Source organism: Ursus americanus, chromosome 2 (genome assembly GCF_024610735.1).
Source record: "Ursus americanus isolate L20-20 chromosome 2, mUrsAme1.1.p, whole genome shotgun sequence".
NCBI classification, from domain to species: domain Eukaryota; kingdom Metazoa; phylum Chordata; class Mammalia; order Carnivora; family Ursidae; genus Ursus; species Ursus americanus.
The window spans coordinates 47139022-47155925 of record NC_142128.1 but is presented as its reverse complement, the minus strand read 5'-3'; the positions used below and the strand labels follow the sequence as shown (position 1 = coordinate 47155925).

Here is a 16904-nt window from a genome sequence, read left to right as displayed (position 1 = left end):
GAAGAGAAGCTTTAGCATGAATATTAGTCAATGGACACTGGGTAACTGTCCAACAAAATGCACCAAGGAGGGATCCCCAAGCTTTGGTGACAAGAGGCACAGAAGATGGGGAAAGAGGTGGGAATCACACTGTATCCCTTGTTGAGGATCCCCAGCTCAATGCCAGAGCAAGGCTCTGAGCCACAGGTACCTTCTTCAGATGATGGGAGTGGGTCTGGAGGTCTAGATGTTGGGACCAAAGAATATAAGGATAAGGATAGGGAAATCAGAGATAAGAGCCAGAAAAGCAGCCATTAGGCAAAGTTTCTTGGTGAATCAGTTTTCCCAGGGGCCTCAGAGAAAGGGCATAGGAAAATAGAGAAGCTGATCTTGGATGGCCTTTCCCATCCTAGTGGGTCTTTGGAACCAGGATAAGCCTTGGCCCAGGGCAACCAACGTGGCACTTCTCAGCAGTACCACTGTGGTTTTCCTATTGAGTATGCCTATTTTTGGTAAACTCCTTCTGTGGAAGGGATCCTGGCCAATAGCAAAGACGCAGAGTGCCAAGTCCTAAATGTCAGGCCCCCTTGCTTTTCCCCAAGCCCACTTCTTTTTTTATCAGATCCCATCCATCTGTCTCTGCACTCCACATTATGAAAGATAAGGAAGCATGAAAAGGCAGAGAACAGCAAGAGAAGCAAGAGACCCGGCAGCAAAGAAGTGTGTCCTGATTTTGCCTGCTGAGTTGTCTTGGTGGTTCTTGACGCTTCCGCTACCCGCCAATCTCCTGGACAGAGAAGCCAATTCACTTTCCAGTTTCCCAGAGTGGAAAACTACCAGTGCCGGCTGCCCAGGCAGAGCTCGATCTGTCCTGAGCACCGGTAGGGCCTGGCAGGCAGGCTGGCCGAGGAGAATCAGCTGCCACTAGGCCCCAGCTTCCTAAGAATTATTTTCACACCACGCTGCCAAGGTTGAGAGCCTGAAAGGGCTGCTTGTTCCATGATGTTTACCATCTCACCGCTAGCTCCAGACCACAGGCTTACCCGTCAATGAGTGTCCTATATGCCGCTTCCAGGAACACACACACATGGCGCACGTGAGGCCCGAGGCGTGGAGAGCTGACACCTGGGCCTCGCTGGGCACCAGGAAGATGAGACTGACCAGGAGCAGGGTTACTGGGGTCAACCAGGGGACCCAAGATGATCTATGGTCTAAAAGAACATCTGCAATAGTAAACTTTAAAGCCACAAAGGGACCTCAGGAACCAACCCCTCCAACGGCTCTACGTTAAATATCAGAACCTCTGAGTCCCCCAGAAGTGAACTGACTTACTCAAGAATGCACTGCTGATGAGTATAATTAGGACTGACATTCAGGTCTCCTGATCCCCGGTTCCTCTTTCTTCAACCCCTAGCTACCATGATCGAATTCTTCCAATTCCAGAAAGGACAAGATGGTCTCATTAGAGAAGCTGGTGCTTGGGTCCCTGATCCCCACAAGCTCCACATTGGAGTCTACTTCAAACTGGGTCACTATTCAGGTACATATCTACACAATGGGATCCTGCTAGGAGCCAAAGAAGATGACTTGGGTTCCTCTAGGTACACAGGGCTATTCTGCCAACATACCTTTTGCCCAAGTTGAAATTCCCCTTAGGATTAGCCCTTTCAAATTGCAGCTTTCCTAGAGGCCCAAAATACTTCCCAGAAGCAATTATTGCAGAAGATGGGTCCCCAGGCTGTATGGGATTCCAGGGTAGTAAAGTGAGGGTCAGCCAAGATCCATTCTTCATCCTGGCTCACAAAGACAGCAAAGGCTCCACTGTGAAATGGTATGTCCCTCTCTCCAACAAGGAGGTGAGTTGAAGGGACAGCCGGGTAGCCATGAAGGTCAGGAATTGAGAAGAAAACTGGGCCATGGTTTGGAAGCTTAAAACTGGATTCTGTCATTTCCAAATCATGGGATTCCAAGACAAGTTCCTAAACCCCTCTGAAACTGAATCTCCTCATCTTTAATAATATTACCAAGAGGGTTGTTATAGAGATTTAATATAATGAATACAAAGGACTCGATAAGAGAAGCTCTAACAAAGTCCTAAATATTGGTCTAACCTACTAAAAGCCAACAAATTAAAATTATCCCTTTCCCAAGGTGCATCTGCCCTATGCCCATAGCCAGGGCTCCTCCAATGCCAGGATGAATCATTTCTTACGTTAGCCAGGCTTATTGATAGAAAATATACTTCATTGTTTGGCCTTATGTCTCGAATCGAGGCTATGGCACCCAAAAGCCTGAATTTCTCCCCTACAATGCCAAAAGTAAGAGCTTTATGCATATTTGGGTAAATTGAAGCACATTTCGCTCTATTTACAACCATTAAAATGCTCTGCGGATAGGCCAAAGCAGGGAGACTGCAGGCATGTGGGGAAAAGCACAGAGGCTGCTCTCTCTCTGCACCAGCTGTAGTTCTCACCACCCTCAGACACCAGGAGGCTGGGTCTCTGACACTTCACCCTAGCAGCTGCAGCTAGGGCACCTCGGTCCCTCATCCTCCTCCTGGCTCACTCCCTCTGTACTTAGTATCCCCATCCTTCAAAGGGATGATATTCTTACCAACTCCTTCTCAGGTTCCTCATATCTTTCTGAGATCAAGTCTCAAGTGGCATAATTTATATGCTTTTTTGCGGAAAAATACAGAGAAGCCTGGGAGCCCCTTGACTTCCTTCCTTCCCACCTTCTCCTTATGCCTTAAGCACCTACTGATCGCCTGTGTAAGCCAAGGACTGCGATAGGTGTTGTTTGTGAATATGCAAGAGATCATTGCTGCACCAAATAAGACAAAGACCAAAGTCATAAACATCTGTGAAGTAGGGGGGAAAAGGTAGCATATTTTTTAACAACTCATCACCTCTTACTTAAGCCCCCCAAAAAACCTCACTGTTTTGAATGTCTTAACTTTTACTTTACTTTACTGTGTATGCGTCCAAACCACGAAAAATTCTGGGAGGCCTATCTTGCCACATCCATGCCCTTCAGAGGCCTGCTGGCTAGGACCAAAAGCTAAGTCAACAATCACACTATTCTCCCCCAGAAAAATACACTGCCGTGGATAAGCTTGCCTGGGCACCGGGCCCTGTGTTCCCTTGGAGTTAGGATGGCCAGAGTTCAGGGTTGTTAGAAGCCCCCAATTCCCAAAGGTAACTTGAGTCTTTCTTGGAAACCACAAGGGACCATAATGGTCACTAATGAACTCTTTTTCTCTTTCCTCCCCCATCATCTGCTAAATAGAAACCATTGTTTTATGGTATTTGGTTTATTTTATTTTCCTTTTCTTCCAAAAGTAACAAATCACAACCCTCAATATTTGCATATAACTTTCCAAACCTGTTAACTTCCCTTATCTCATTGGGCCCCCATAATAGCCATGTGAAGTGCACAGAGTGGAGTTTATTCTCCCCATTTGTAAGTGAGCAAAGTGAGATACAGAGTGTTACCCAAAGTCACAGAGCCAGAAAGTGACAGAGCTGGAACTGGACCCTAGGTCTCTTGATTTCCACTGCCATGGTCTATTCACCAAACACACTGACATCACACTCGGTGTCAGCACTCACTCTCCACATGATCTATCATGAGACCTCAGGGTCAAGAAAAGCCACCAATTTGGGGAACAATCTGGACGGAGAACCCAGGAGGGCTTACTGCCTGTCTACATCTTAGAACATCTTAGTCTCAGATTTGTTGAAATATGATAGCAAGGGGTGCAGGGTGGCTCAGTCGGTTAAGCATCCAACTCTCGATTTCAGCTCAGGTCATGATTTCAGGGTCGTGAGTTCAAGCCCTGCATCGGATTCCATGCTCAGTGGGGAATCTGCTTGAGATCCTCTCTCTCTCTGTCCCTCCCTCAAATTAGTAAATAAAACCTTTAAAAAAATATGATAGCAAAAGGAACCTGCATCCTGGTTACAGGATATAAAATCAGTACACAAAAATCTGCTGCGTTTCTATACTCTAAAAATGAAGTATCAGAAAGAGAAAAAAAAATCCCATTTATAATCACATAAAAATATAAAATACCTAGAAATACATTTACCAAGCAGGTGAAAGACCTGTATATCAAAAACTACAAAACATTAATAAAAGAAATCAAAGATGATACAAATAAATAGAAATACAGTCCATGCTTATGGATAAAAGAATCAATCTTGTTAAAATGTCCACATTACCCAAAGAAATGTACAGGTTCAATGCAATCCCTATCAAAATTCCAATGGCATCAGAAACCAGGGATGTACTGTATGGTGACTAACATAATGTAATAAAAAAAAACATTTAAAAAAATAAATAAATAAAATAAAAAAATAAATTCCAATGGTGTTTTTCAAAGAGATACAACAAATAATCCTAAAATTTGTATGGAACCACAAAAGAATACAAATAGCCAAAGCAACCTTGAGAAAGAAGAACAAAGCTGAAGGCATTATGCTCCCCAATTGCAAGATATATTACCAAGCTACAGTAATTAAAGCAGTATGGTATGGGCATAAAAACAGACATTTAGATCAATGGAACAAAACAGAGAGCTTAGAAATCAATCCACACATACATGGTCAGTTAATTTACAACAAAGGAACCAAGAACATATAATGGGAAAAGGACTGTCTCTTCAATAAATGGTGTTGGGAAAACGGGGCAGCCACGTGCAAAAGAATAAAACTTGACCACTATCCTATACCATGCACAAAAATTAACCCAAAATGAATTAAAGACTTGAATATAAGACCTGAAACCATGGAACTTTTAAAAGAAAACACAGGCAGTAAGCTTCTTGACATGGGTCTTGGCAATATTTTTTTGAACCTAACGCCAGAAGCAAAAGCAACAAAAGCAAAAATAAGTAAGTGGGACCACATCATCCTAAAAAGCTTCTGCACGGCAAAGGAAACCATCAACAAATGAAAAGGCAACCTGCTGAATTGGAGAAAATATTTACAAATCATATATCTGATAAGGGACTAAAATCCAAAAAATATAAAGAACTTGTACAACTCAATAGCAAAAATCCCAAACAATCCAATCAAAAAACGGGTAGAAGATCCAAACAGACATTTCCCAAAGAAGACATGCAGATGGCCAGCAGGGACATGAAAAGACGCTCAACATCACTCATCATCAGGGGAATGCGAATCAAAATCACAGTGAGATACCACCTCACACCTGTTAGAATGGCTACTATCAAAAAGACCAGAACTAACAAGTGTCGATGAGGATGTGGAGAAAAAGAAATCTTTACACACTATTGGTGGGAATGTAAATTGGTGCAGCCCCTATGGAAAACAGTGTAGTGTTCCCTCAAAATATTAAAAATAGAACTGCTATGGGGGTCCCTGGGTGGCTCAGTGGGGTAAGCATCTGCCTTCGGCTCCGGTCATGATCTTGGGGTCCTAGGTTTAAGCCCTGGCATCCAGCTCCCTGATCACTGGGGAATCTGCTTCTCCCTCTCCCTCTGCTGCTCCCCCTGCTCGTGCACTCCCTCTCTTTCTCAAATAAATAAACAAAATCTTAAAAAAAAAAATAGAACTACTATGGGAGCTTCTGGGTTCAGTCAGTTAAGCATCTGCCTTCAGCTCAGGTCATGATCCCAGGATCCTGGGATCAAGCCCCATGTCAGGCTCCCCACTCAGAGAAGCCTGCTTCTCCCTCTCCTTCTGCCCTCCCCCACCCCTCCACCCACCCCCTACTTGCTCTCTCAGGCACACTCTCTCTCTTTGTCTCTCTCAAATAAATAAATAAAATCTTAAAAAATAAAAAAAAAAAGAACTACCATGTGATCCAGCAATTCCACTTTTGGATATTTATCTGAAGAAAATGGAAACACTAATTCAAAAGGATGTATGCACCCCCCCCCCCCATGTTCACTGCGGCATTATTTACAAGAGCCAAGATACGGAAACAACCAAAGTGTCCATCAATGGATGAATGGATAAGGAGATTGTGGTATATTATACAACAGAATCTTAGTCATGAGAAAGAAGGAAATTCTGCCATTTGTGACAACATGAGTAAAACTTGAGGGCATTATGCTAAGTGAAGTAAGTCAGACAGAGAGAGACAAATACTCTATGATTTCTTTTATATGCGGAATCTAAAAAACAAATGAAAAAACAAGCTCTCAGATACAGAGAACAGATTGGTGGCTACCCGAGGCAGGGGGTAGAGGGTGGGAGGAATGGGTGAAGGGGATATAAATTTGTTAAAAAGTAAAATAAGGAATCTAACTGCTGTGGGCCCTGGAAAGAACCTGCATCCTAGGAGGAAGGACAGGGCACAGCACTTTGTCATCATAGCGTGAAGACCGAGCCTGTGATCCGAAAGCACTTGTCACGTACTGAGGACCCCAAAGTTACGTGGCTCTTCGCTTGTTTACCACCCTAACCTCACTTTTGCCCTCATGACCCCTCGATGACAAACATCTCCCCACTCTTACTTTTCTATTTGTGCTCGGTGCCTTTTCTTAAGCTCAAATGCTCTCCTTTCCTCTTTTCCCCAAGCCTCGCAAGTGCCTTCACGTGCGGCTCCCTCTCCTACCTTTAGTACTTCAGCCAACAGGACACTGGAGACCCGACCTGGTTGTCTAGCACAGGAACATTCTGTGAGTCTAACACTTCAGGAGGCAGCGGGGCACAGAGGTCAGGAATACGCCTGCTGCAGGTGGACCACATCCTCGCTCTGCCCCCTAGCTAGCTCTGTAATCCTGAGGGAGTTACCTAATGTTTCTGGGCCTCAGTTTCTCCTTTGTTATTACTTCCAGTAATAACACTACCTAACTCGTAAGACCATCGTGAAGATTAAATCTGCTGACACCCACTCAGAATGGCACCAGAACTTTATTAAGTGTGTGTTGGATATTAGTTGGGACTCTTCTTTGAACTCTGCATTCTCTTTTTCCCTATTTGGCACAACCAAGGATGTTTGAGGGGTATATGAGCTTCTGTTGTCCCCAGAGAAAGATCCTTTTACTGGCAGGAAGGATACCAAAGGCCACCCTCAGGCTAGACTTGACAAACAAACATACAAGCAAGAAAGAGCCAATCTGGGCAGCATCAGGCATGCTTGCTTAAGAGAAATTCAAGCAGGGAGGTCTCTTCCCAGCCTTTTTATCTCTCTCTGAGGGCCCTGCTCAGGCCGAATAAGCAATCTCTCTCTCTCTCTCTCTCTCTCTCTCATACACACACACACACACACACACACGCGCGCGCGCGCGCGTGCGCGCACACACACACACAGGCACAGCACTAGCACCTCAGGTCTGGTTTCAGAAATCTGAAACTAGTACCACGGTCTCATTAGATGAGGCCCCACAAACCCTCTCACACATCTCCGGGGACATGAATGATGAGAGCCCATGGAAACAAAAATGATTCTCCAATTTGGAAATGGGTGTACGTAACTTAACATGTATCAGCTTTGGTGGGAGACAAGGGGGTGAGGAGAAGGGGACAACTCTGTGCAGAAGGAAAGTGGAGCATCTCTAGTGCTTCGGTTTCTTTTTGAGGCTGAGTCAGTCCCGAAGGGCTTCTAGCTCCAGCCTTGCTTGCTGGGCATGCGAATGAGGCCAAGGCTCCAAGAAGGAGCCCTGTGTGCTCCCCTTAGTCTTCTTCTATTCCTCCGTCTCAGGCTGTCCCTCAAACCCCAGAGACCTCTCACCCCCATAAACGCACACTGGCAGTCACAAAAAGGAAACCATGAGGGTGCCCAGCTATTATGTGATTATTGGAGAAAGGTCCTCACTGGTTCCCTCGCAGGGCTAGGTGGTTTTAGTGGTATGAACGTGGGGCTGGGAAACTGAGCCGTGGGTTCCTGCTTTACCATTAGCTAGATGTGTGCTCATGGACAAATCACTCACTCCCTCTGACACCACTTCCTTTATCTGTAAAATGAGGAAGAGGGACTTGAATATTGCTAAGGTCCACAGCCTAGGATGCTAGTTGCCTCAACCTGAAGAACTCACTGGAAGGTAGGACTGATGCTGGAAATAACAAAACCACAGCGATGAAGCTAAAACAAATGTGGAGTCTATAAGAGAAGAATTCCTCCTCTCAAAAACCCAACCCCCTAATGTCTTTGTCTGTCCCCTGAAGGTAGAACATTCTAGACACTGAAGGAGGACTCCCCCACCCCAGGGCTCTGAATTGCTAGTAGGCTGCCTGCCTCTTGTGAGGGGAAAGTGTGGAATGGAAACAGGAAGCCCCAGCAATGCCCTGCCCTGGCTCTGTACCATGGATCCTAAATGCCTGGGTTGCCTATTCGGGAAAAGAGCTGTTTCTCCCTTTTCCAAGTAAAAGCAGTTGTCACAAGCCAAGTCAGAGGGTGGGACCAATCGCCCTTGTGCTCCTCACATACAGCAATTATCTGGTTGGTTGGGTGAGTCTTTAGGACCTCAGAGCCCTGGGCTCTGTGTCCAGGGCAACCAGGTCACTTCTACCCATCCTCCTACCTAGAAACCCATGAGATTCTGGGCCCTGACTGGCCATCGAAGGAGAAGCCTTGGAAGAGTCTGACCTTGGTGGCTGATCAAACGACTACCACAGCCCCGAGTATTCTTAGGCTTGACTGTGAAGTCCAAAGACTTCCCTTTCTCCTGGAGGTACTCGCAAGCTCTCCAGTTAAGTCCTGTAGCCCAGCCCAAGCTGGGAAGGAGGGGAAACTTGACCCAAGGACCTACAAGAGGATGGAAAAGCTGCCTCTTTGGGTCTCTCACTCAGCACCCTCCACCAGGCAGCCCATGTGTACCTCTCCCTACCTTCCAGCCACTGCATATGCTATTCCTTCTTCCTGAAAGACTTTTTCTTGGACCCATCTCCAGAGAAAGCAAGCCCTACAAAAGGCCCTAGTACTATGAAACTCCTGCAGGTTAGGTGGCGGCAGGTTTTCTATACCCAACCTGTCACTAAGGGGCATTTCAGGGTTTAAATTTTTAAAAATACGTATCAGCTATCCTCTTTGTGCTTCACCTCAAAGGCAAAGTTGTCTTGAAGTTCAGATTTTAGATCCCTGAGTCTGAGAAGTGCCAGGGAGTTGGGGACAAGCAGATTTTCTTACAAAAAACAGCCGTGCAAGATCAGGGATCCTGCTTCCAAGCCCAAATCCCATCCATATCTTCCAATACAGGCAGTAAAGCTCCCACACCATAAAATCATAGTAAGTTTGTGACAGAAAAGCTCTCACAGATCATCTAACCCAACTTCATCTCACTCCAGGTGAAAGGACTAAGGAAGTGTGAAGAGAAGTATAATAGCATGCTTAGTGTCACACAGATCATTAAAGACCAAGCCAGGATCATAACTGGGTTTTTCCTCAAAATAACTTTCTAAGTGAGTTAAATACTATTTTCTAAGTGAACTGCAAGTCATTCACCAGAATGTTCTAATAATATCCAAATCATTCTCGATTTGTAGAAATGTTTTTCAGAAAGTGTTAGTATGACTGTTTGATGGGATGCCACTAGCTAAATGATACCGCTGAGCCACGATTTTGACAGAGGAAACTGCCTCAAACTTATCCAATGACTTCCCATTGAATCGACAGTCACTGGGACCCGGTCCCTGGTGCACTTTACACCTGGAAGATGGCTCAGCACACTGCCCACACTTCAGAACTGGGTACGCACCCCTGCATGCCAGCATTTCCCGCAGGGACCTGCGGAGCCTACGCTGCCTGCAGTGTAGCCTGCAACACTGCTGCTACCGGAAATGCCACCATTACCACCTGCCCCACCACCTGCTTTGCTGCCACTGTCAGAGTTCCAGTGCTACAGCACAGTGAGCCGACAGCGCCCTGCCACCATGTCATGACCTACCACCCGTATCGCCCTAGCACCACTCTGCAGCCTCTGTAGGGAGACGCCAGCAGCCAGGATGAAATCTCCAAAATGGGCTTAAATGGATGAGCTTATTTTAGATTACTTATATTATTAATTAAGCTTAATGCTTAGCCCAGTTACTATCTGCCAGACAGTATTTTATATCAAATAATCTATTAAAATATGTGTCGATATTTTAACAATTGGCTCTATATCAGATCTGTTTACAACCCAGTTCTCCTGAGTTAAGTCCAAGATGCCATCTAGTTACACCATGTGACCAACCTATGGGGAAAACTTAGCTGGTCAAGAACTTCCACCTTTCAAGAGACGCCAATAAGGACTTCTAAAAAGCCATCCATAAATCCATAAACACCCGTTTATTATACACCTACTCTATGTTCATCAGCGTGCATGCCCTAAGACTCCATGAAACCCAAGCTTCGTGACCAGATCCTTTAACACGGATTACATTTTCCCATTGCTTGTCTCCAGCTTACCCTGATAAAATAGAAGACATGGTAGAGAGAAGGATGAGTTCTTCAACATACCTCAAATATTCCATATTCTTATAAAGACCTTTGCAAGTCAAGACCTTTATTTCTTTTTCCCTGGCAGAAAGAGCCAACAGAAATAGTTGACCGCAGGAACAGGGGGGAAATGTTTTAAAGATAACTGTTTGCGGTCTTCAAACAGCTCGTCTCCTGCCTCAGAGCTACAGCAGTGTCCTCTCACACAGACAGCTCACTCTTTTGGTGTAGTCATTAAAATGCTCTCATGTCATTCCAGTCTCTGTGAATGTGTCTGGCACCAAAACTTTCTACCATTCTGCGCACACATAGCAACACCTCCTCGGAGACCCAATCAGGGAGATGGCACTGGGCTTGTTAAGGGGAACAGGAGGCAACCACACTTCAACCGGGAGAGAGGAACACAGAGGAGAAAAATGAAAGAATGGTGAGGCCGAGTTCAGATCTGATATGTACCAACTAAGCTCATTACAAGAAAGTAGTAAGATGCTGGGTTTATTAAGCCAATGAATCTTTGATTTTAAGGTGTTTTGATTATTACTACCTTTTCAGGTATGAAGACTACCTCACGGAGACGGAATTCTTGCAAGGGGAAGAGGGTGAGAATGTCCACAATGTTATGGTATAGGAAAAGGACAAAATAAAAATGTCCTCAAAGATCCCCAAACAGCATGCAGCAACTGGAGCTCTCATACCCGACCACGGAGGGGCAGATGGGTGAAAGCCCTTTGGAAAACTCTTTGGCAGTATGGAGAAAAGCATATCGTATGTGACATATAACCGAGCAATTCCACTTGTAGGTGTATACCCCGAAAGGCTGAGTACAATCTTCTACCAAAAGACCTTTACGAGAATGATTAGAGCAGACTTATTCATAATGAACGCAAACTGGAGGCGATCCAGACTCCCATCCACAGTAGACTGGGTAAATAAAATAGTCAAACAAAGTAACATTATACAGCAATGAAAGCAAACAGCGGCCAACTGCATGCAACGGTGCCTACGAACATCACAAACAACACAGTGAATGAAAGAAGCCAGACACAAAGGAGCATTTAGGCATCATCTGCTTCCACTTATATAAAGTACAAAAACAGGCAAAATTAATCTATATTGTTAGAAAGCAGGATAACAATTAGCATGGGGTGAGGGTGGGGAGAAGTGACTGGAAAGGAGCAAGGAGAGCCTCTGAAGTCTGGTGAAGTTCTGTTTCTTAGTCTGGATCCTGCTGATGGATGTATTCTGTTTGTAAAATTCATCACACTGAGCACTTATACTGTGGGTACTTTCCTATATTTATATTTGTGTCAACATGAAAAACGGACGGCAGTCCTTCAGCCTTCCCTGCACTCAGGCTTCCCCAGGTAACTCTTTATGCCCGCCCACTCTGACGCTGGGCGTGGCCATGCCACTTGCTTTGGCCAACGAGATCTCAGCAAACATGACTGATGCATCAGCTTGAAAAATGGGGCACATTTGGGCTTCTGCTCTTGCTCCTATGCAATTTCCATGAAAACATCCAGGCTTGTCTGCTGGAGGAGAGAGCATAGCCCAGGTGCCCGAGCGTCAGAGCCAAGGCCATCCTAGGTGCACCAATAACCAAGTGACTCCCAGATATGTGCATGAACCCAGAGATCAGAACAATAGTTCCACCAAGCCCAGACTAAGTCACCAGCACTACCCAGGTTGTTATGAGGACTGCTGTGGAAATAGACAAGTGATAAAACTGAATACTTCAATTTAAAGTTAAAATATTGGGGGGCGCCTGGGTGGCAGAGTGGTTGAGAGTCTGCCTTCGGCTCAGGGCGTGATCCCGGCGATCTGGGATCGAGCCCCACGTCAGGCTCCTCCGCTATGAGCCTGCTTCTTCCTCTCCTACTCCCCCCGCTTGTGTTCCCTCTCTCGCTGGCTGTCTCTATCTCTGTCGAATAAATAAATAAAATCTTTAAAAAAAATAAAGTTAAAATATTGGGAAAATTTTTTAAAATTTTTAAAAATTGGGAGAAACGAAAAGATTTCTTTTCACACATCTATTTTTGAGTACGGCCACACCCGTTAGGAAAGACTGCTGAGATCCCGCAAGACCAGGGTCCCAAAAGCACAACATGACATCCAAGTAAAACACAGGCCTGAACCAGAGAAAAATAACTGGAAACCCAACCTGCAGAGGTTCTAGGAGGCATCTAAAATTCCCTCCTTGTGTCTCCTAGAAGATGGAGAAGTAAATGGCCGCTTCTTGCACTTTTCTTCCTTTCATTCATTCATTCATTCATTCATTCATTCATTCCCACTTACTCCACTCTACTTGGTATCAGGAGCCCTTTCACAATAGTCAAGATGTTATATAGACACAAGACATTAGTTTCTTTTTTTTTTTTTTTTTAAATATGGAACGCTTCACGAATTTGCGTGTCATCCTTGCGCAGGGGCCATGCTAAGACATTAGTTTCTGATTCTGCTTTGGACATGTTTCATCATGAATGTAAAAGGAAGGAAGGGAGGAAGGAAGGGAGGACAGGGGAGGGGAGGGAAGGGGGAAAGAGGGAGGGAGAAGAAGGAAGGAAGGAAGGAAGGAAGGAAGGAAGGAAGGAAGGAAGGAAGGAAGGAAGGAAGGAGAAAGAAAGAAAGAAAGAAAGAAAGAAAGAAAGAAAGAAAGAAAGAAAGAAAGAAAGAAAGAAAGAAAGAAAAAGGAAAAGGAAAAGGAAAAGAAAAAAGAAGGAAGGAAAAATGACCCTGTGGATACCCTTGGCAGGGCCTTTCCCAAGATGAACATTGATGGACCTGAATGTCTGGCTGGTCTTCTAGCGTGTGGCTGAGCAATGGCTGTTGTTACCTGGATTAACCTGAGCTTTTGCAGAACTCAAGATGGGCAGCAGCAGGAGCAGCACCAAGGGCATCCTGGGAATGGAGGTCAGCTCAGAAGATGGTGTTGGAACTGGAGCCTGCAGTCCACCAAAAAATGCAAGAAAACAAGAAAGAGGAGAGGAAATGGGTGAGACAAATACTATCGACATGAATGAATATAATTTATATGATTATATTTGTGTTCTTAGAGTCTTTATTTCTCTATCTGGGACTCCAATCACAGACTTTGAGGATTAAGTGGGACATTCAGGAGTCACATAATGTAAGAATTTCCAAACTCTATTAGATCATGGAATTAAAATTAACAAAACCATAGGCAGGTAACAAAGTTTTAATAAGATACATACTTAACCAAATTGTGAATAGTGATAAACTAAAACATTTATGAAGTTTTCATAATTTTGATACTGATTCCAATATTAAACCAAGAAAAATGTTCAATGATGTTAATGTGTTTGCCTTTCAAAAGATCTAAGGTCAATATTTATCCTGACTTACTGGCTCTGGAGTGGTAGGTACCTGGGATTCTGTATCTTTGAACTTCCCCAAATGACCTGTGTGGTAAGGGCTTCAAGTTGAGATATTGGTATGAACTCATGTTCAGCTTAATAGAGATGCATATGGTTACATATGGAACATTTACAGATACAGTGTATATAGTATACACACATGTGTCTCTTTGTTGTATCAGCCCAGAGGGCCCAGAAGCCAGACACCACAATAGCAGCAAGTAAGCCTGGTGCCATCTTGGTTTTTAATACCACTCTCCAATGAAAGGAATCAGAGTTCCCTGGAGAAGTGGCTGATCCCAGGCCTGGGGCAGGACACATACAGAATCTTTTAGTGACAGAAATCGAGAAAGTATACATATATTTCAGCCCGTCATATACATACATAAATGATGGGGATATATCAAAGGGACACAGGAACCAACTGAGAGAGTTCCCAGTGGCCAAAGCTGGAACAATGTGAGCAAAAAAAATAAACTAGTATTGGACTATAACTCAAGGTATAAGATAAATATCTACCAGTCCATGTTAATATAAACAAATGACTGAATCAACAAATGAGGGAAAAGAGAAAAATTTCCCATTCCAAAGAATTCTAAATAATTTATGCAGACACTCTGCTCTTAAAGAGGTGGCACATAACCTCACCCTTCAGGTGAACGGCACACAGTGACCTTCTCCCAAAGAGTCCAGTATGGAAACAGAGAAAGGAACTTTTCAGTGGAGAACCTTGATGAACACGACCTCAAGCCAGGTGATAGAGGTTAACCTCACCTTTGATAAGTCATACTGATACCACATCTCCTGGATACGAAGTGATGAGAATGCACTTAGCCTCTGTGGTTTTCCTCCTAAAAACTCATTATCTCAGTCTAATCATGAGAAAAACATCAGACTGATCCCAGTTTAGGGACATTCTACAAAATTCCTATTGAATCATCCCCCAAACTGTCAAGATCACAAAAGACAAGAAAGTCCCAAGAAACTGTCTCAGCTAAAGGAGCCTAAGGAGACATAAGAATCACATGTAACATGGCGTCCTGGGTGATGATCACGGAACAGATAAAGGACATCAGGGGAAAACTGAGGACATCTGAAGGAAGTACAGGCTTTAGTTAATAATAATACATCAACATTGGCTCCTTCGCTGTGACAAAACTACTGTACAAATGTAAGATGTTAATAATAGGGGAAACTGGGTGTTGGGTAAACTATCTTTACGTTGATTCTTTAAGTATAAAACTGTTCTAGAATAAAAATTGTATTCAAAAGTTTCTACCAGGTAACACTAATCATCAACCAGACATTGGATCTACTGTTATAAATAAACATAATTAGATAGGGAGACAAAATCCCCTTCAGCTGGGTGATTAAAGAAGGCTTCATGGAGAAATCTGATCTGATCAGGTTCTTGAGGGCTGAATAGGATTATAATGGGCTATACTGGGGATGGAGTCAATAATACGCTAACATAGCCAAGACCCCTATTGAGGAAACAGAAGCTTTCTATGATGTTTTCTAGGCAGGAGAACTCTGACCTGCCTTCCTCAAAAAAAGTGGTGAAAGAAAGAAAGAAAGAAAGAAAGAAAGAAAGAAAGAAAGAAAGAAAGAAAGAAAGAAAGAGAAGAAAGGAAAGAAAGGAAAGAAAAGAAAGAAAAGAAAGAAACAAAGAAAGAAAGAAAGCAGATATTCAGATGCCTGAAGAGGATGGAGCCAAAACTAATCAAACACACAAGACTGAAGTGGCCTTATGGTGAGGGTCAGGGGTGGGTGATCCACACTCCTCAAAAGGATGGTAAGCCTGGTTTCATGGCGTTGATTTGGACGGGCTGAAATATGTGTCTCAGTGTGCCTCGTCACTGCCAGCAGCAGGAACACTGTGTTTCCATAAATGAGTCCCCAAACTAATGTGCCCAGAAAAAGAAACACACAGGCAGATCTTGGAGACATTGGTCGCGGCTATAATCCAGCACTGACCCTGGCCATGATCCACGATGTCCTTCCACAAAGACCCGAGCTCCTTGTGTGCAACCTTTTGGCTTTGCAAACCCTGTCTTGGCTAACCCCCCCTCTCCCTCTGTGGAGGAGTCCTGCAATTCTCTCTTGCGGCACTTTTCTCATGAGCCGTAGGCCATAACTTTCTCCCCTCTATAACCTTCCCCAGTTCCTTCTATGAGGAATGTCTCTTACACCTCACTCCCTTCACCCAAACACACACTGATTTCGCCTCCACTGGATCCTCCATAACATAGTTATAAAATGATCCATGCAGTCATTACCTTCAAAATAGCTCATTTTTGTATCTCCAAAAGAATATATTTTGTGCAAAGCAGGTACTCAAAAATGGTTTTTAACCGAATGAAGCAGAACTCACTGGAAGCTCAAAAATTTTTGACTGAATCTCCTTTTGGACACTGTTACTCGGTTTCAGGTTGTGAATCTCCAAAACAAGCGATTATTTCTGCTTTCCTTGCTGAAAAGTAAGGTGTCGGCAGCTAACACAGAAGAGCAGAAGTACTCTAACTACACCACGGATCTCTAGCATGTGCCAAAGACTCTCTCATGTAATATTCACGGTAACCCAATGAGGTGCGTTTTCATCAGCAAGGTAATTGAGGAGGAAGAGGTTAAAACTGATGCAGTTACACAGTTGACAGCTGCCAAAACTCATGTCAACCAGGGTTCGTATTACTCCAATATCCACACAGGTTTTGTTGTTGTTTGTTTTGTCTTTGTCATCATACTACGCTCTCCTTTGATCTGTCCTCTGCTGACGTCACCAGAGCTACAGTCCTCGGGACCTCTGCCAGAACGCTTCATGCTCTCTTTGTCTGATCAAACCTCTCTGTTCAGCAGCCACTTCCTCCGTGAAATACTCTCTGGTCCTCTTATTTGTTACATGCACTAAAAGCTTCTTATTATTTTTCTACATAGAAACGATCCTAGTTACTAATTATGTATTCATTGCTGTCACGTCTAATTAGGGTCTTCCCCACCCCCTTCCCCAATAAGTTCCATGTTTATTCTACTCGCCATTGCTTTCTCACCACCAACCAGGGTGCTGGATAAATATTTGCAGCGTGAATTAATGATTGCCTTGAGCCACATATTCAGTGACTACATCTGCCCACAGTAAATTCCATACCCTAAAAGGAAGTAGAC

At 44.1% G+C, this 16904-nt stretch overlaps 1 protein-coding gene and 1 pseudogene across 4 annotated transcripts in view; both read right to left on the bottom strand.

The window, feature by feature from the left end:
- The window catches only part of DDR2 (discoidin domain receptor tyrosine kinase 2), a 184401-nt gene that overhangs the window by 46552 nt on the left and 120945 nt on the right, over positions 1-16904 (bottom strand). For all 4 annotated transcript variants that reach the window (XM_087855945.1, XM_045809698.2, XM_087855946.1 and 1 more), the window contains one exon: positions 13202-13310. In XM_087855945.1, coding sequence (XP_087712071.1) covers positions 13202-13310 — 109 coding nt within the window. The remainder of the gene's footprint in view (positions 1-13201; positions 13311-16904) is intronic.
- LOC123800179 (U6 spliceosomal RNA) lies at positions 12750-12807 on the bottom strand (annotated as a pseudogene).